The 21,238-nt window shown below is 40.4% G+C and overlaps 1 protein-coding gene across 7 annotated transcripts in view; it reads left to right on the forward strand.

Annotated features, from left to right (window-relative positions):
- Window positions 1-21,238, forward strand: part of PARD3B (par-3 family cell polarity regulator beta) — a 602,509-nt gene that overhangs the window by 411,067 nt on the left and 170,204 nt on the right. For all 7 annotated transcript variants that reach the window (XM_073306519.2, XM_073306521.2, XM_073306522.2 and 4 more), the window contains 2 exons: window positions 8,753-8,959; window positions 10,019-10,256. In XM_073306519.2, coding sequence (XP_073162620.1) covers window positions 8,753-8,959; window positions 10,019-10,256 — 445 coding nt within the window. The remainder of the gene's footprint in view (window positions 1-8,752; window positions 8,960-10,018; window positions 10,257-21,238) is intronic.

Raw genomic sequence — 21,238 nt, forward strand, 5'->3', positions numbered from 1 at the left:
ACATAACTGAGAGTATCAGAACTTAACCAGCAAGGGAAAATTCACAAAAACTAAATTGGCCAAGGACGGGCACATGGAAACCAAGAAGCAATGCCAGCGATGAGGCAACCAGCATATGTATAGGAAATGCCCAGCATTCAGGCTAATATATAGAAACTGTAATAAACCCAACCATTGTGCTAAAATGTGCAGAGAAAGTGCATGTATTGGGTGCAGAAAGGAATTCCTTAAGTGAAGAGAGAAAGCTGTTCTTAAGCCCAATATTGGAGGAGGCTGAAAACTCAAAAGATTAGCACCATTTGTGCACATTTTAATTAGCCAATCTGAGATACAAGATAGACGCTTTTCAGAGTAGCAGCCGTGTTAGTCTGTATTTGCAAAAAGAAAAGGAGTACTTGTGGCACCTTAGAGACTAACAAACTTATTTGAGCATAAGCTTTCATGAGCTACAGCTCACTTCACTGGGGCACAAGTAAATGTGATAACAGAAAATGAAATTGAGATGCAAGGAGCACAAGAACATGGGATTTTGAAAAGTGTCCATGAAAGACTACAATGGAGGAACAATTCCAGTGCTGGGAGAAAAGGAGTACTTGTGGCACCTTAGAGACTACCAAATTTGTTTGAGCATAAGCTTTCGTGAGCTAATACAGACTGATGCTTCAATACAAGGGAAAACATAAAACAAGAGTTTGTGATAATGCACAGAGACAAGCAACCAGACTTTTGCCTACACACAAGAGATATTTGGTCTTGTTAAGAGGATGTATACTATAGAGAATCAGAAAGAAAACATAGAACTGGATATTCAAGTATTGCTCTATAAAGCTGTATTCCCAGGAAATGGACGTCTCCCAGTAATATACAAGATACGGTTAAGACAAGATGCAGGACCTGTGGTTCATGCTACATGAAAAGCTCACCAACCTTAAAAGGGAGGCTAGAAGAGGAGTTGCAAAACATGACATCAAATACTATCATTTGGAGAAAAGAAGAGTCAACAGGTTGGATTCGCTCTTTAATAATTGTAGAGAAAAAATGGCTGTGTTGAGACCCTAAGGAGCTGAACAGAAACATAAAAAGAGAATACTCCCAGTTGCCCACAAGGATGTGAACTGTTGTCTGAAACAGTAGGAGCCAAATTCTTCAGCAAGTTAGATGTATCGAGGGGATTTTGGCAAATCATCTTTTGAACACTGAGAGCTCCAAGATCTGCACTTTCAAAACAGAACTTGGCAGATACTGCTTCCTAAGACTGCTTGTTGGCGTATGTTTGGCTCAAGAAGTATTTCACCCTACAATGAGCCATTTGCTAGAGGGTCTGGCAGGCATAAAAATGTACAGTGATGATGTAATAATTTGGGCCAGTTCTGTCACTGAGCATCAGGAATGAGGAGAGTACAGTAAATTGTCAGAGCTAATAACCAATTGAATAAGACCAAATGTCAATTTCAGACAACAGAAATTATATACTTGGGAGAGATTGACTTCCGAGGGCAGCTTTCCGATCAATCAAAGATTCAAGTAAACCTGAACATGACTTTTATGACTTTCCCTATAGTCGGAGTGTCAAAGCAAAAGCTCTCACAAGCCACTGACTGCACTACACAGAAAGGTGCTTGGAGAAGTACAGTAACTGCTTTTGAAAAAGAAAAAGTATGACGTAACTCTGGAGTGCCAGTTGTTTGCCAACACAGGTGTCAGCTTTTTCCTTTCCCTGCGGGTGCCCGACCCCACTCAGCCCCAGGCCCCACCCGCGCTCCACCCCTTCCCCCTAGACCCCGACCCAGGCCCCACCCGCGCTCCACCCCTTCCCCCAAGATGCTGCCCTGACTCTTCCTTTCCTGCCCAATTCCGCCCCCTCCCCCATTCCTCCCCTTCCCTGCTAGTGCCTCCTGCATGCCGCGGAACAGCTGATCGTGGCGAGCGAGAGGCACTGGGTGGGGAGAGGAAGGAGTTGATCAGTGGGGCCACCAGTGGGCAGGAGGCGCTGAGGAGGGGGCGGGGAGGGGCTGGCTGCCAGTGAGTGCTAAGCACCGACTAATTATTTTCCATGTGTGCTGGAACCCTGGAGCACCCACGGAGTTGGCGCCTATGGATGCCACATTAGTAAAGCCAGACACTCTCCCAAGAGCACAAGCTCCATCTGACAATACATAGCCTGGAATAGACAGTAAACACGCACGTGAACGTGACAAGTGGCAGGTATATGGGATGAACTGTATACAGAAACAGTTAAAGATGAAATGCTGCAAGGAGTGATACAAGCAATAACCAAAGGAGTCAAAAATCAACCCTTCCCTCCTGCATACCCCTACTGTAAAAAGGAGGTTTCAGTGATCTCTGGAGTGCTCTTGAAGGGAACACAGATCGTGGTTCTCCAAGGGATGAGAAGGAAAATATTGGAATGAATACATGGAAGCATACCTGGGAATAACCAAATCAAAAAGGAGAGCTGGAGAAGTTGTTTTCTGGCCGCAGATGAATAGTGACATTGATGGCAAGCAGCTGTGGAACATGTCAGAAGTACAGAACTCCTCTACAACCGATGTATAAATACTCAGTTGCCAGATAAAAACAAAGGATGACCAAGGCTATGGCTACGTTACAGCATAAGTCGACATAAGTTATGTCACTCAGGGCATGAATTAGCCACAACCCCACCCCCCGCCCCGAGCAATATAACTTATGCCAATTTAAGCACCAGTGTTGACAGATGATGTCAGCGGGAAAGCTTGATTTCGCCACTCGTTGGGGGTGGATTAAGTCAGCGTCAGAGGTCTCTCCCATTGGCTTAGAGCAGCTCCACTAGAGAGCTCTCTAGTGTAGCCATAGCTGAAGAAGTCTGTCGATAGTGAGGAAAGGACTGGGAAAGCACAATCAGACAGAATTTTACAATAAAAGAACAAGACCTTCCACAGTTAAGAAAACAAAGAGTCAGTGAGAAATGGGCAAGAAGGGCACTGGCCAGTCAAAGTTAAAGTATGGGTGAGGTGACTCTTCCATCACTCAGTGATCACGGATGAAGGCAAAATCTTACTAAGGAATCATAAGTATCTGCTCAAAGATACCGACAACTTGGCACAGATGTGTGTCTGCTCTCACTTCACTTAAGATTAAAGCAATTCATAAACTGACCCTGTTATTGACCATGAGACTGACCAGTCTGTTACAAACAAGGATTTGACAAAAGGGGGTTTGCAATACAGCAGATTGGGAAGACTGCTGAAATGCCCTAAGAGATTGAATGAGACATATTAGCGTTGTGTTTAAGTGACCTGAACAGTTGAGTCAGAGTTACTGTATTTGTAATAATTTGATAGTGTTTTGAAGTAAATCTTCCAGAAAGTGTACAGATGCCACACTTCCTGTACACTCTAGATACAGTGTTTGTTTTCTTAGACATACTGCATGGCTGGGGGCAGAAACAAAGAACACCAGCACAAGGCTGCAACTACACAGAATATTAGGAAGTTTCTTGCCTCTTTGTGTACATAGTTCTATTCATAATAAAAAGTTTACCTTGAAACGGGACTGCCCATCAGTGAAATAGAACAGACACTAGAAATAGGGGTCATTCACAGCATAGGATACATGGTTACTCTGCTCTCAGTTCCAGCACTGACAGCCCTGTGTAACGGGAGGACCAACTGCAGAAAAAGTCCTGATTCATCTCTGAAGATCTGAGATGTATCGTGCTCTGTGGAGATGGCATATGTGTCGTCCACTCAGTATGTAGGAGTTGTGAGAGGCTAGAACATGCCCAATACAATTGGAATCTTCAGAGAATTTAGCTGCCAGACTTTAACAAGTCTTCGTTGAGCATGGGCTAACCAAGATTTTTCAGAGGCTTGTAACTTGACCAAATCAGATCAAATTTTGGTAAAACACAAGTCTGACAGCAGAGCTATTCCCCTGCCAAATTTCAAGTCCCTGCTCCAAAGCATGGAGGCACTAGAGCATCTCAGCTAAACAGCTGTAAGAATATTTTTAACATGGACAAAAAAAACCACGGTTCCCTAACCTTGTTCTCAAAAAAAAGCTGAACCATTTTAGCTGAAACTTTCCAAAAATAAAACCAGCATGAGGCAGACACACAAAGTAGGAAAATTCACCCTGAATGGTTATATTTAGTGTGATATAGTTTTAAATTCTCCATTTTCTGTGACCTCTCTCACAGTGCCTCAGTATAAGTGCAAATGCTGTGTAAAATTTCCTGTTTATTTGGAGATTGATATGGACTTCACTGATCAGTTAAGTCTTCCAGCCTGAATTGCTTGCTTATTTCTATTTAAGACAACCTCTTAAGAGTATTTAAACCTAGTTTTTTATGTATTACTTCTTTCTTGTGGAGGTGGGAACTCTGTGCATAACATTCTCCAAACCCGCTGTTAATGATGTTCTATGAATTATTTGCCAGTGATGCAGGCAGTAGCTGCTCCCCATGGAAATCAAAGGCATCACCTCTGTAATAATCTTGCCTACATTTGTCCAGACAGAAGTCCTAACCCTAGGTCTGCTTCATGGCCTTGTCCAGTTCCAGAGTTGTATTTAGTTTAGCTGATGCAGCGTACCATGCTCTAAGTTACTGAGAGCTGTGTAGTGGCTTCCTGTCCAAACCTAGCAATCAGAGCTGTTTTCTGACTGAAAAGCTCTTTCTGTGCTGATCAGAGAGGTTTTCACTTTGCCCTTTCTTTTGCAGTGATTATGCTTCCCTTGTCTCTTGTTCCTCACTCTCCGCCTGAGACAGACACCACAGTGCCTTTTACTGTTGCACACGTTTTGAGTGATTTTAAGCACCTTTATGATGTATGCAAGTCAATGCTCTAAATCCATTTTAGCACTCACTAATTTGGCAATAATGGCAGTCTCCAGAATGGCAATTAATGAACAAAAGAAGGTTGCATTTCGTGACCTAGCAACCAGGTTTCCCTTAAACTGGGTTTCTGTCTTTTCATTTTTTTTAACCTCATGTCAAAGTCCCTAGGGAATGGCAGTGTAAATTGCTTTGTGTAGACTCTTATGATGATTCGACATTTGGTGCCAATGCTTAGCTTTTCCCGTTTCTTTTAAGATTTCACTAATTTATTTTTTTATTTCTCAGCCCTTACTTTTCACACAGAAAAATGGATATTTAAAATGACTGAGACTCATTCCAGAATTGCTGAAATAACAGCATAATATCAATATTTCTGCTTTTCTTGTGACCCTAGACTCTCTTCAGTAGTGACAATGAAATTGTAGGTGAAAGTCTCTTGTTCTGATGTCATCCAGCTACTTGTGCTGGTAACACCTATCGACACTGTTTTATCTGTTGTGCTTTTTAGTATGGCTTAGAGCACATAAGCTGCTTTTATTTTCTACCTTTATTGCTTCCATTTCCTGGCTTGTCCTATACAAATTAAGTGAAAACCAAAATACTATTTCAAATTGAGTCAGATCTATGCATTTCCTACATTTCCCTCCTGATTTGTGTATCTTGGAACTCTCACTTTCCTTTTAGCTTTCCCGCCTCTTGAAATCCTTTTTTGTAAGTGAAAAATCTTGGTAAATTGCAGTGCGGCACAGCTATTATATTAGCAGTAACCTCCCCAAAAAATTCCGTCAGCCATGAGCTGGATGTGTTCATAGACAGAAGACGTCTCCCAGGAATCTAGTTGATTTCTCCTGAGAAGGAAAGAGGCCACATCACTGAGCAAATAAGTTTGTATTTTGTTTGTTTTGCTAGAAATTTTTATGCTTTGGTCCTGAAAAACATGCCGAGTGAATTGATAGCATAGCATAGCCTTCAGCTTACATGACTTGAAGTGAAGGCTTTGGATAAAGACCTTGTAGGAGATCTGGGGATATATTCTCACAAGAAATTTGTTTGCAAATATCTACCGTTCATGCAATCTGAGCCATTCCAAAAGCCAAAAATTTATTTTTCATAAGTATTTTTGTGAGCTCTAAGGATACATCATCTCTAACAGGGATCTTTCAGCAGTGTCCTGAGTTGGGGTGATTGCTGTCAAAGGTACAGGAATCATTGCAAGCCTCACCTTATGTTTGGTCAGAGGGGAGCTCCAGAAAACCACTGGTAAAATGTCTCTTCCCCAAATTTTAGCTGGAATCTCTATAGAACTTTGTTTATCTTGATAGGTTTCAGAGTAGCAGCCGTGTTAGTCTGTATTTGCAAAAAGAAAAGGAGTACTCGTGGCACCTTAGAGACTAATAAATTTATTTGAGCATAAGCTTTCATGAGCTACAGCTCACTTCATCGGATGCATTCAGTGGAAAATACAGTGGGGAGATTTATATACATAGAGAACATAAAACAATGGGTGTTACCATACACACTGCAAGCAGAGTGATCACTTAAGGTGAGCTATTACCAGCGGGGGGGGGGGAACCTTTTGTAGTGATAATCAAGGTGGGCCATTGCCAACAGTTGACAAGAACGTCTGAGGAACAGTGGGGGGGTGGAATAAACATGGGGAAATAGTTTTACTTTGTGTAATGATCCATCCACTCCCAGTCTCTATTCAAGCCTAAGTTAATTGTATCCAGTTTGCAAATGAATTCCAATTCAACAGTCTCTTGTTGGAGTCTGTTTTTGAAGGTTTTTTGTTGAAGAATTGCAACTTTTAGGTCTGTAATCGAGTGACCAAAGAGATTGAAGTGTTCTCTGGCTGGTTTTTGAATGTTATAATTCTTGATGTCTGATTTGTGTCCATTTATTCTTTTACGTAGAGACTGTCCAGTTTGACCAATGTACATGGCAGAGGGGCATTGCTGGCACATGATGGCATATATCACATTGGTAGATGTGCAGATGAACGAGCCTCTGATAGTGTGGCTGATGTGATTAGGCCCTATGATGGTGTCCCCTGAATAGATATGTGGACACATTTAGCAATGAGCTTTGTTGCAAGGATAGGTTCCTGGGTTAGTGGTTCTGTTGTGTGGTGTGTGGTTGCTGGTGAGTATTTGCTTCAGGTTGAGGGGTGTCTGTAAGCAAGGACTGGCCTGTCTCCCAAGATCTGTGAGAGTGATGGGTTGTCCTTCAGGATAGGTTGTAGATCCTTGATGATGCGTTGGAGAGGTTTTAGTTGGGGGCTGAAGGTGACGGCTAGTGGCGTTCTGTTATTTTCTTTGTTGGGCCTGTCCTGTAGTAGGTGACTGCTGTGTACTCTTCTGGCTCTGTCAATCCGTTTCTTCACTTCAGCAGGTGGGTATTGTAGTTGTAAGAATGCTTGATAGAGATCTTGTAGGTGTTTGTCTCTGTCTGAGGGGTTGGAGCAAATGCGGTTGTATCGTAGAGCTTGGCTGTAGACAATGGATCGTGTGGTGTGGTCTGGATGAAAGCTGGAGGCATGTAGATAGGAATTGCGGTCAGTAGGTTTCCGGTATAGGGTGGTGTTTATGTGACCATCGCTTATTAGCACCGTAGTGTCCAGGGTGTGGGTCTCTTGTGTGGACTGGTCCAGGCTGAGGTTGATGGTGGGATGGAAATTGTTGAAATCATGGTGGAATTCCTCAAGGGCTTCTTTTCCATGTGTCCAGATGATGATGATCACCAATGTGATATGTGATATATGCCATCATGTGCCAGCAATGCCCCTCTGCCATGTACATTGGTCAAACTGGACAGTCTCTACGTAAAAGAATAAATGGACACAAATCAGACATCAAGAATTATAACATTCAAAAACCAGTCAGAGAACACGTCAATCTCTCTGGTCACTCGATTACAGACCTAAAAGTTGCAATTCTTCAACAAAAAACCTTCAAAAACAGACTCCAACAAGAGACTGCTGAACTGGAATTAATTTGCAAACTGGATACAATTAACTTAGGCTTGAATAGAGACTGGGAGTGGATGGGTCATTACACAAAGTAAAACTATTTCCCCATGTTTATTCCACCCCCCACTGTTCCTCAGACGTTCTTGTCAACTGCTGGAAATGGCCCACTTAGATTATCACTACAAAAGGTTCCCTTCCCCCCCCCCCCCCCGCTCTCCTGCTGGTAATATCTCACCTTAAGTGATCACTCTGGTTACAGTGTGTATGGTAACACCCATTGTTTCATGTTCTCTTTGTATATAAATCTCCCCACTGTATTTTCCACTGAATGCATCTGATGAAGTGAGCTGTAGCTCACGAAAGCTTATGCTCAAATAAATTTGTTAGTCTCTAAGGTGCCACAAGTTCTCCCTCTGTTTTTGTTTCTCTTGATGTTGTTAAAATTAATTACATTGGTTACATTGTATTTTAAAGCCACTGAGTGTAATGGATATGTACAGTTAAACATATATCATTGTTGGGGCTGTCGATTAATTGCAGTTAACTCACGTGATTCACTCAAAAAAATTAATCACGATTAATCGTAGTTTTAATCACACTATTAGACAATAGAATCCCAATTGAAATTTATTAAATATTTTGGATGTTTTTCTACATTTTCAAATATATGGACTTCAATTACAGCACAGAATACAAAGTGTTCAGTGCTCACTTTATATTATTATTTTTATTACAAATATTTGCACTGTAAAAATGATAGACAAAAGAAATAGTATTTTTCAATTCATCTCATACAAATACCGTAGTGCAATCTCTTTATAATGAAAGTGTAACTTACAAATGTAGATTTTTTTCTGTTACATACCTGCACTCAAAAGCAGAACAGTGTAAAACTTTACAGCCCTAATTGTATTATTTTTATCTCTATGTACTTTAAATGTAAACATTAACTTTTCCTTCCCCAGAATCTCCTGGCAAAGATTTTGGTCCCACTCTAGGCTTAAAAAAGTCCAGCTCCCTGGAGAGCTTACAGACGGCTGTGGCTGAAGTCAGGAAGAATGAGCTTCCTTTCCACAGACCCAGGCCTCACATGGTCCGTGGTCGGGGCTGTAACGAGAGCTTCAGAGCTGCCATTGACAAATCTTATGATGGACCTGAAGATGCAGAACAGGGTATGCTGTTTCATGTACTTATTTGTGAAACTTCCACCTCTTAGTACAGACTAAGGCTCCATTAAGCAAAACATTAAAGGAGGTGCTGAAATCCAGTTGAAGGCATTAGAATTTAAGCATGTTCATAAATGTTCTGCTGAATTAGGGCCAAATTACTCTGTATGCTGTCCTAGGGCCTGAGCCAACTTCCACTGAAGTCTTGGATTGACTTCAGTGGTGGGGTGGATCACGCCTTGAATCCACAAAGTTTTGTGGAACTATTTTGTTTTCAGTTTGTTTTAAGTAGCATCGGACTTAATAACTTCTGCTGCTGTTTTGTTTGTTTTATGGCAGTGAGTCTCATCTTTTTCCTTTGCAGCTCCCTTTTCCATACTGAGACCACATCGGAACCCCCTTCCATCTAGCAGGAGCCCTGTTTAGCAATACAGGAAGGACAGAGTGGCCACAACGCCTTGACCCCGCTTGTTCATGACACCTATGGGGGTCACAATTCCCAGACAGAGAGCCCCCTGCTTTACAGCATGAACTGCATCTTTACGTTCAGTTCTTGAGTTCCTAAAGTGAAACTGCACTCGCTCTCCCCTAAGCAGTCAGAGTAATTGTCTTGCTGTTCCTTTTAGAGACACCAGAAATAGCCTGAGAGCAAGGAGTGACTGCATTAGTTTTGTATAGTAGTTAGGATATGCAGGTTCTTAGAACCTCTTGTTGAAATAAGCTCTCGCTGTTTGTGTCCCAGCTTGTGGGCTTTCTTGACTTAATGGAGGTTAACAAGCCAGACTTCAAAAAGAAGAATGTTTTACTACATGTCAAGATTTTCATTCCAGAAATAATAACTAGAAAATAAGTAGCGATAATAATTCTGTGCTTAATTTACAATAGAGCCCTGCTTGAATTAACTAGGTATGTTTAGTCTGCTTTTTAAATGATATGATTAAATGAACGTGCATTGTGAACTATTGCAGCACTTTATTCTACATTGATTCCATATTGCACGTTTGCATTTTCCTGATCATAAATGGCCCCTATCTCTTTTTACTGATTCTCTTTCTGTCTCTGCAGATGGTCTGTCTGATAAGAGCTCTCTCTCTGCTCAAGAAACTCAGAACTTTGAATTAGTCCCCCAAGGGAATCCTGAACTAGAAGATGTAGAAACCAAGGCAAAGAAAGACAAAAAAAATAAAGAGAAGGAGAAGAAAAAAGGAAAGAGCAAAGCTAAAGTCAAAGAGAAGAAGAGGAAGGAAGAAAATGAAGATCCAGAGAAGAAAACTAAGAAGAAGGGTTTTGGTGCCATGTTGAGGTATGGTTCTTGTGCTTAAAACATATGCGCATACGCGCATACAGAAACACACACAGATTTTCCTGAAGAAGCTCATGAAAATATTCTGTGAAATCACTGATGATCTCATGAAGCAGCCAAAAATGTTTGTCAGCCAAAAATGTTTTTCAGTTAAAAAGAAAGCACTATCTGTTTTTATGCCAAACCATCAGCTAAGGCAAAAGAACTTTAGCAGGCAAAAAAAATTTGTGCCCCTGAAATTCATGTGCATTTGGCAGGAAAACTGTATGAGGTTTGAGGATAAAGAAAATGCAAGGGAAAATGCATTTGGGGGCAATGTTTGCTATTTCCCGGTATTACATTAAACTTTTGGAGGCTACTGGTATATTCTGGCCTGTAGGCCAACCTAGTATGGAAGAAAACCTTGGTGCAGAGTTTAAATGGAAGAAGTGTTTTGCTGTAGCCTCAGAAATTCTACTACAAAAATGCCCTACAGATCATGCTTTTCAAAATATAGAGATTTGGACATTCAAACTAGAGCTTTTGTTTCCTCTTGATGTCCTAGACACATAGCATAAGGAGTTTGTTTCCGAAGTGTTATGTGCAAGGACTTAGCTCTTTTTCTTCCCCATAATGTCAATACAAACCTACTAAATCTGTGCACACCATTTAGACATTTTCCAGGTGTTTACGGACTGCCAGGGCATGATTGTCCAAATTATACGTGCACAAGTGTATGCTTAATTTGCACATACAATTACCACAATGGTTAATGAGAACAAGATAGCTGTCCATAAATGCACAGATATACATACTATTTGTATAATTATACATGCTAAGTGTGCAATTTGCACACACATTTGTGTTCATCGAGTTTAAAGAAACCTGGCTTAAAATAATGAAGCTGTCATTTTTTTAAAAATTAATTAGAATGGTGAGTTCTTCAATAGCTCTTCTCTTTGTGTATCTTTAGTCTCATATCTGCTTTTGTTAACCCTATAGAGCTAATAAAGCTGTAAGAATGGAAATTGGATTGCACGCTAATTTGGCAAAACTGTAATTATTCTGGCTCGTGCATCACCAACAGATCTATTGACTAAGATCTACATTCCAAATCTTTATTACTGGTGAAGATGTATGCTTGATTTCAGATCCAAGATCGAGTTTGTTCAGTTGGCAGTGTTATTGATTAACAAGAAACGTGGAACCACAGGACTCTAGTACTACTGATTCACTTTTTAGAGTATAACTTCACTTCAAGCAAAAGAAATACTGTTTTTCTAGAGAGAGAAAACAACATGAAATCTGCATGTTTCATATTTTGACTACATGCATATATTATTCATCTGAACTTTTCCCACAGTTAGATTGAATTTTGATAGGGAGTCTTATTTACTGATATTTTTCATTATTACTGTTATTATTATTTATCCATCAAGCACCACAAAAGGACAGGACAAAGATGGAATTCCTGCCCCAAATTGTTTACAGTCTAAATTAAGACACATGGAAAATGGAGGAGACAAGATTAGGTGGAAAAGAAGGGAAGTTTGCAGGCAAGGACAGTATAATTGTGTACTCACTTGGGAAGTTTGTAGATGCTTCTAAAGAGTAACTAAGGGTTTTCTTTTTGTTTTTCTTTTGTTTTGTGTTTTTTAAAACATGATTATAATTTATATCTGTTTTAATGTTAGGGGACTATCACTTAAAGCTTTCTTGAAGAGCGGATTTTGAGAAGGGAATTGGAGGAGGAGCAGGTAGATGCATGATGGGTGGGGTCAGAAAGGGTGTCCCAGCCATAGAGGGGAGCATGAAACAAGGAATGGAGATGAGCAATTTGGACTGAGCAAAGAGGGCATTTGAGGAAATAAGAGTAGGACTTAGCAAAGAACCTAAGTGACTCAGAACACGTCTTACTGACTCTCAAATCAAACCTAAATGGGGGAGGCCAAATGCAGACTAGTATCGGGGGGGACGGTAGCCAATTTGGATGGCCTTAGAAGCATGAACAAGGAGCTTTGCGGCACAAGTGAAGGAATTTTAGAAAGAGATTGAGTATTGTGATCGCATTAGGTATCAGAGGTGATATTCACAGCAAAGTTTTGGATTGATTAGAGTGAGGAGAGTATCAGGAGGGTCAGAAGAAGGGGATTGAAGTAATAAAGGTACAAGATCAAGGATTTTAGCAGCAGGAGTGTAAAGAAAGAGGCAGATTTTTAAGACGTTACAGAGGTGAAGCTGGCATGATTTAGTGGTAAAATATTGTGGGGGAGAGAGAGAAGCTGAAGATGACACAAAGGTTGTGAGTCTCTGCTACATGGAGGATGGCTAATAATAGTTAATATTTATAGCGAAAGAAGTGGTGGGAAGTTTGTTTGTTTTTTATAAAGAAAGTTGAAGTCAGTTTTTGACATGTTGAATTCCAGCTGGCAGCAGGACATGTCATAGGAGCTATCGGAAATATGAATGCAAACAAGAAAGAGAGAAAGTTTGGATGGAGAAGGAAACCTGAGAATCTGTTCTAGTTCTAGTTACAAGGTTGCCCAGAAAAAATGTAGAGTGAGAGGAGGGTGAGGGCAAAGGACATAACCCTGTGGTAGACTGACAGAGGAAGGGAGGAAGCGCCAACAGAGGAGACACTGAAGGAGCAACTGGAAGAGGTAATAAGAGAACTGGCAAAGCAGAGTTGTTGAAACCAAGGAAGGAATAGGCTTTAAGAAGGAAGGTTCTGCCATATTGAAGGTCCCAGATCTAGGAAAATAACAATGGAGAAGCAGCCTTGAGATTTGGTCAGGAAGAGATCATTGTTAACCACAACACAGGTAGTTTCAGTGGAATGGGAGGAAGCTAGACTGTAAAGAGAGAGTTAATGAAGAGTTGTTCAAAGCGCAAATTAATCCACTACCTACTAGGAAAGTTACACTAGACTGTGGAGGATATTTGTATGCACTACAGGTATACTTACTATGCTGTATATAGCGATTGCATATTTTTCATATCTGTAATATGTCCATGTGAGCTTGCTTGTTTCTCTTGTCACCAGCAATGCAGTTTAATGTATTAAAACCACCCCTAACCTTTGTCTTTAGTACGAAAAAAGTAACTGCTGCTATAGCCTTTCTCAGCTGAGATTTCTGAACATACTGAAATCGCTGCTGAACACTCCCCCCCCCCCCCCTTTAACAACAGAAAATATCAAAGCTGTTACCAGTTGCTAACAGATTTCATTTGGTTCCTCATCTGTTGCTCAGCTGCTATTTACTTGTGGATTGTGAGAGTTTTTTTTAATTAAAAAAAAAATTGCTTTCCTGTTAAATTTCTCATGGATTGAAGTTTTATTTAGGTGGATATGATTCAGGGAGACCATCAAGCAAGCATGTTTTTATTGTTCTAATCACTGTTTAAAAATTCAGTGTTGTGTTTTACACAGTTAAACAAGAATTGTCAGCTTCCACGTTTTCTGTGATTACCCCTTTTGGCCAGGTGTGAGATTTTTAAACATAGGTGAAGCGGGTTGTCAGTTTATCTGTTTTTTAAAATCCGTAATAGCGTTTGACAGTGTTTAGTTGCAGGACACTTTATTGTACGATGTTTGGTGTTCTACCTCTTGGTAGTAAGGGCTAGGTATTGTGGGTAGTGATGTATTTATGACCTCCCTCGGTATTAGTCCATATATGCACTATCCAAAGAACAACAGAAATCTATTTGAGTACAATGTTTGCATTTAGCATTAGCTCACATAGCATCATTTTGTATTTTACCATACTCTGTTACATTGCCTCATAATGACTTATAAAGTAACCCAACATAGGACAACGTAATGAAAGTCATTCGATGTTATATATCAGGTAATAATTACTGTATATTAAATATTGTCATTAATGGAGCTGTGATTGAATTTATGCCATAACATCAGGAAAAGCCAATGTCTAGCACTAAGCAGTTACTCTTTTTGACTATACCAAAATATTCTCGTTCGGTTACACTCTAAACGTTTATATATTCCATAGAGACCCGTAACAGCAGCGAGACTAGACAGTATCCCATTAAGTGCTCAGTTCAGCCCTTTCTTCCGGCACTAATCATTGTTTCAGGCCAAGGCAAGGTTTGGGAGGCGTGCTCTTCCTCAAGTCAACTCTCTTCATCTTGAAGGATTCTTCGTTTGCATGAGAAACTGTGTGCTGTAATGACATACTTTATGCTTTAAATAAGGCCATTGTGTCATTCATTGTTTCAGAATTGCATCTGAGCCCTTTCTAAATTACTCTTTTGGCTATTTTGAAGGGTTAATTAACCACTTGGTGCAGGGCATTGGAATTTCCTGATGTTGAACATTAATGTAAAATGCGTTAACACTTAGCATTGGGAGCTCTGGACAGATCTAACCGAGAAGTTAATCTGAGGAAAATATCTTTTTCCAGAGTTTGCTAGGTGATGGACTCTAGATTCTTAGGTTTTGGTCTATAGTTATTTAATTGTCCTGCCTGTCATTATATACTTTCCCCACAAAGCTGGGCTTTAACTCATTTTTTAAATTAAGTTAAAGACTGAACCTTTAAATCACCAAGAGAATGTGACATCTGTCCTACTCTGACCCTGATCCCACCTCAGCTGCTACGGGCCTAGTATATAATAAATGTAACATGTCTATGGCCCTGTTATTACCTTTTCCACATAGTGGTTGTAAAATTTCTGGGTAGCCATTCAGCTTTATGTGTAAGAAGGTAAGTTAGCTAATGGACTGCAGCCGTGCCAGTGAAATTTTAATAGCTAGTGCCTTATAGGCAGAGGCCAACAGGCTGCAGTCATGATGTTTTGCTGTAGTACCAGACCAACTATGTACTTGTTGATGATTCAGAAGCAAAAAGACAGCCAAACTGGCACGCACGGGGAAGAAGCTTCTCATTCTCTTTTCAGTCTGGGTTCAGAAGCCCACTGAAAAGAAGAACTCTTGTCTTAATGTAACACAGCTCCATTTGTACGATTAGCTTTACTGGATTGGTATCAGTAAAAAACACTAGATTTGCATGTCAGCGGCCACTGCCGTTCACATAAGTGGTTCTGTGTGCATGCCCATCTCTGAGTGCTGAGAACAAGAAATAGAAAAGAGAATATTAGTTACGGTCACTTTTTTCCTCTTTGGAAATGCTACTTTTCCTCACACAACAATTCATCTTAAATTATTTACTTTCCTTTTCACAATATGAGCCATGAATATTTTATTTTTTGTACTCTTAATTTGCCAATTTTCCTTTGAGCTAAGTGCCCTGGTGATTTTAAATTTTCATTTTAGTTGGGAGAGAAATGACCCTCCTTCCCTCTATTCCCTCCCCCCGTTATTACCATTAAAAGGCCTTGTGCTCAGAATGATACTTTTTATGACCAGTGGTGTTGATCCTGTAATGGTATTGCAGAGTAGATAGCATAATATTCAGATATGGACTTTCATTAAGTGTAGTGGTGTGATATCTTATATTATAATTTTTTTCTAGCCTGTGTTGCTCTGCAAAGTTAAGCATTTGTGAGAAAAGTTAGCAATATAATGTAGACAGATAGGGCAAATAATAGCTATATGCTGCATAGAGAGAGATTTAATATGTATGGAGACAGTGATGGAAATAAATAAGTAGACATGGGTAAACAAAAAAGAGACAACTAGATTAAATTACAATCAGATTAATTTAAGGTGATTTTAGAGTCATTTGTATCTCAACTAACAGAGAAATCGGAGACAGATTGTGTCCTTTTGCATTAGGTGGAGAGGACCAGCTGAGGTGGCCAGTGTTCTGGGAAGCTGTTAAGCTATTCTGAGACCTTAATTTCCTTTCGTCTGTTAAGCACATCTACTGAACAAATATGTCAGTAAAATAAAACTGTTTGTTTTAGTGTGTATAGAAGGAGGAGGGGGTGGCTACAGCTAATGAATTTAAAAATGTATTTGTGGTTTGTCAAATCATTTTTTAAAAAAAACTTGAATGATGTATGACATGTACTTCCTCCTCCTCCATATTATTGATGACTACTTAGTTATGTTTATAGTTTGTCCAAAGCAGAGACAAGTGGATTTTTCTGTACTAAAAATGATCATGCAGACTGCCTACTAAAGACTTATTTGTTTAATTAGGGGTCTGTTCTCCTCTTAATATGCATGCATAAATCTCATTAATGTTAATGAGACTTATACAAGTGCACTGAAGAAGAATAGACCCCTTATTCTCATTACTTCACTTGGATAATGAGATATTTGCTTAACAGATCAGAGCACAAAGTCCGGCTTGATTACTTTTAAAGACTAGAAATCATAAACTTATATTTTGAGAAGCAAAGTATACTTCTATATAATAGCTGCATCTCTACTTCAAGTTAAAATACCATTATGTAAGCTGTAATTAAATGAATACAATTGAGAGCTGTATCTTTAAAGGTCAATTTGCATGCTCATTTCCATGAGATATCTACTTAAATGTACACACACACACACGCTTAATTTTCATGTCTGTGTATGTAGTGTTTGTTAAAACAAATGGAAACACCAGTGCTGCTTAAAATATGTGCTCTAATTTAACAAGCAAGACTTTCCTGGGGATGATAAGCTTCTCACAGGCTTCTCTGGGCTTGTATGTTCGAGTTAGTGCATGACTGAGTCTACAGGGCACTAGCTTGCTGTGCACTAACTCGCCGTCTTGCTCCTGCTGCTGCATTCGTTATGGAACTAGTGTGCAGTAGCAAGGTCCACACAATGTGTTAATGCAGTGGTGCCCAAACCTTCCTGTCAAGCCCGTCCCCTTCACAGTAATGCATCTGTCTGCGTTCCCCCTCCATTACTGCACAGTTGGCTCAGCAGAGAAGCTTGGGCTGAACTGGTGATGGGAGGAGCTGAGGCTAGAGACGGAGCTGGCCTGTGGGTGAAGAGGGAATGAGGGCAGAGCTAGGCTGGGGGCGGAGCAGGGGGCAGAGTGGAGCTGGGGCTAGGGATGGAGCTGGACGGGAGGCGGAGCAGGGTGCGTAGTGGAGTTGCGGCTGAGGACAGAGCCGGGCTGGGTGGCACTCCCTCCCCACTCCCCGTGGGGGCTAGGCCAGGTGCCACCACATTCCCCCCCATCCTCCACGCTTCCCTTGTTGGGCATGCCCCACAGTTTGGGGACCACTGTGTTAATGCATGGCAGGCTAGTATGCTGCACATTACACCCTGGTTTGAAGCGTATAAACCCACCATATAGACCAGACCTCAGGTTCCAATCTCTTTGTTTCCCAGAGTACTCCTCTGTGGAAGTGGCCTAATACAAACTGCAAGATGAGTCCTTGAAAGTGTTTCCTCATTGGGTACACTTTAGTGTTGTATTTATTCTTCATTCAATATACTTTTCCATTACTCATTTTAACAACCTTTATCAACAAGAAATAAATACGGTACAAGTACCAGACATTAATTCTACTTTTAAAGAACAAATTCAAGTATTTTTTCTTTGGCTCATGTACTTCAATCATTCTTGCTACATAAATAAAGAAAAAATGCTTAACAGCAAATTTATAGAAATAAGGACATATAATGAGAATGCTATAAGACTCCTTAAATACAAAGTTCTGGCAGGTGCCAGTTTAACAGGTATTGCCATTAACAGCCATCTGTACAGAAAGTGAAATGTACTTATCTCATGGAATTATGATTTATGCCAGACAAAGCAGTCAAACTAAATTAATATTTATTTTATAATACAGAGACCTTGATTAAATGCACATGGCATCTCAAATTCAATTGACATTTTAAGTCGCAATGATTACAGACATGCAGCCATTTATTTAACTATTGCTTTAAAAGATATGTCTCACTGTTAATAGAAGAAAGTCAGGCCTTGCCAGTATTTTAGTAGGCTGACCTTATGTTTTGCTGACATGTAAAAGGGAGCAAAGCTGACTTTTGGGTAATCATAATTTTAGAGCATGTGGAGTTACAGTGGCTTAAGAATACCAGACCACTTTGAGCCACTCTTCCCCACACTCCTGCTCCTTTTTCTCAGTGCAGGATTTTAGAACAGGATAGTCCAGAGAGGAAGAATAATCCAGTGGATACAATATTAGCATGGGACTTGAGAACCCTAGATTCAGTTCCCTGACTATCTGTGGCACCTTGGGAAAGTCACGTAGGACCAGTTTTTTAAAGGTATTTAGACACCTAACTCCCATTGATTTTGATGCCTCAGTTCTCCACTTGTACAGTGGGGATAATATCACTTCCCTACCTCACAAGGTAGCTGTGAGGATAAATACATTAAAGATTGTGAGGTGCTCAGATATAACATTAATAGATGTCATATAAGTACTTAAGATCGTTTTCTTTCTTAAAAATATAAAATGATCTGGCATGACTGCTCCCAGCCCTTTTTCCTTTAGCTCCCTAGTATACTCTCCTCCTCTTCTCCTGTCACTGAGACTTTCTGCCTGCTTTCTTCCAGACTTTCATCTCTTTACCTCCATCGTCTCTACTCTCACCTCCCCTCTCAATTCTCTCCTCAACTTCTCATTCTCAGTAGGTTCTTTTCTCTCCAGGTATTAGCATGCTTTCAACTCCCCTATTTTAAAAAATGACCCACCCTCAAGCCATTACCCTATCTTTCTCCTCCTCTTTGTCTCCACCTCCTTGAACATACTGTCTACAACCATCGTCTGAATCTCCTTTCTTGCAGTTTCTTGACCCTACCTAATCTGGCTTCAACCCTCTACGGTCCACTGAAAATGTTCTTGCCAGAGTCTCTAATGACTTCTTCTTAGCCAGTCTCTGGGCCTGTGTTCTTTTATCCTCCTTGACATGACAGAAGCTTTTGGCACTGTTAAGTTCTGTCCTTCATTAGCTTCTACTCTCTCTTCCCTCAGGTTTTCCTATTGCTCTGATTGCTCCAGCAGAGTCTTGTTTCTTAATTGTCCTCTTCACTTTTTCCCCTTTCTCTGGGTATCTAGCAAGGCTCCATTTGTGGTCCCTTCCTCTCCCTCTACACCCTATCTGTACATGCTCTGATCTGCAAAAGCATGTATTTGATTACTGTTATGCCAGTGGTACCCACAAGTCTCTCTCTCTGCTGATGAGTGCTCCCTCTATACCAATCCAACGTTGCAGCCTGGCTTTCTGACTTCTTTTCATGGACATTCAATTGTCATCTAGAACTCAACATGGCCAAAATTTAGCTGTTCATCTGCCCCAACAACAAGCCTTCCCAGCTCCCTCTCTCTTTGTTTGTCATTGTGAACAGCAGCACCATCCTCTCACTCACTCAGGCCCATAACCTGAGCATCATCTTTGACTCAGCCCTTCTTATAGACAGACACATTCAGGTAGTGGCTTAAATCTTGCCAATTCTTCCTACACAACATCTCTAAGACCTGGCCTTTCCTCTCTGACCACACTGCTAAAACTCTTGTCCAAGATCTTATCATTTCACATATTGACTACTGCAACCTTTTCCTTTCTGGCCTTGACTTCTGCAGCCTAGCACCCCTCAAGACCATTTGAATATCTGTTGTTAAAATCATTGTCTTGGCTCATCATTCTGACTACAAAGAATCCCTCTGCTGCCCCTTTCCCCTCATAAATTTCCTCCACCTCAAACACAAGTTTCTTGCATTCACCTTTTAAGGCCCTTCTCCATTTAGCCCCACCCCACCATTCTAATCTACTAACTTTCTTCTCCACCAGCATTCCCAGTCTTTACCACCCAACAATCGTCTTGTCTGTTAAACAGCTTCGCACTTTCTAACCCAGCATGCATGGGGAAAACAGCTTGATACCACATTATTACCTTTATCCTCAGTCTCACCTTTTCTTCAGCTTCACCTCTGCTGTTATTCTTCCAAAGCCCTTATGCCTGCTGATCATAGCTAGGCAGATTGCGAGCTGTTATTCCTTCACTCCCAACTTCCCCATTCCTTCTTCCTGTCTCTACTCCTCATTAATAACAACATGTTTAATTGGCATATGTAACTAACAAAGCTGTGCAGTTAATCACCGTGTTCATTTGTTATATCCCCACCCTCTCCTGTTCATCTCTTTCGTATCTTTTTAGATTGCAAACTGGGCAGGGATTGTCTCTATGTATGATTGTAGAGCACCTACCACGATGGGAGTGCAATATTGATTGCAATACTGGGCACTCTCCGAATATAAACATTTACTAATCTGCTACAACATACAAGTAATAGGAATGCCCTCCACTTTGGTAGCACATTCAATCTCATCACTCCGAAGCACTTTACAAATGTTCATTTAGCCATGATAATGTAAGGAAGGTAAGTAGGCATTTATAATGAGGAAACTGAGGCACAGAGAAATTAAGGCGAGGTCACATAAGACATCTGGCAGCCATCGCTATGTGGAACTCTAGGTAAATGATGAGTTTGCTGTATAATTTGTGGTGAGATATATATTGCTGCCTACTGGCAGTTGTGTAGGAACTTTAAAAAATGTGTTTTGAGTCTTGAAAGTTGACTCACAAGTTGAATAGTAGCCTGTCTATCTACAGTATCTGCTATACAAAGTTCTGAGGCTGTACTCTAGCTCTTCACTGTTTAACTTCAGTGTTAGGTTTGAGTAATATACTGTAGTTTTGTGCCCTTTATTGTTCTGTATTTGAAGGTAGTGGACACCTGGCCTTGCACTAACCCCGGATTACCAGATTTATAGGTAATAAATTGAAAATAGAGTTGTAAAAATTATTTTCCAGTGACAGGTGGATGGTAGAGTTGTATAGAGATGTATTTTTTCTGGTAAGAAAATAACAAGGTAAAAGGCAAGCTGTACTTTGTATTCTTTCATCTCCACAACCACGTTTTGTTGTTTTTTTGTTTTGTTTTTCCTTGTCTCGAAACCTGGATGCTTTTGCTGTTTGACTTGTTTGACATACTAATGTTCTGCACTGAATTAAATACTAGGTTGATGAAGTAAACTATTCAAAGAAATCCACTTTCCTTTAGTCTCTTGTTGTGGAGGGGTGTGTCCCTTAAAGTGCCGCTCA

Source organism: Lepidochelys kempii, chromosome 11, assembly GCF_965140285.1.
Source record: "Lepidochelys kempii isolate rLepKem1 chromosome 11, rLepKem1.hap1, whole genome shotgun sequence".
Classification (NCBI taxonomy): Eukaryota; Metazoa; Chordata; order Testudines; family Cheloniidae; genus Lepidochelys; species Lepidochelys kempii.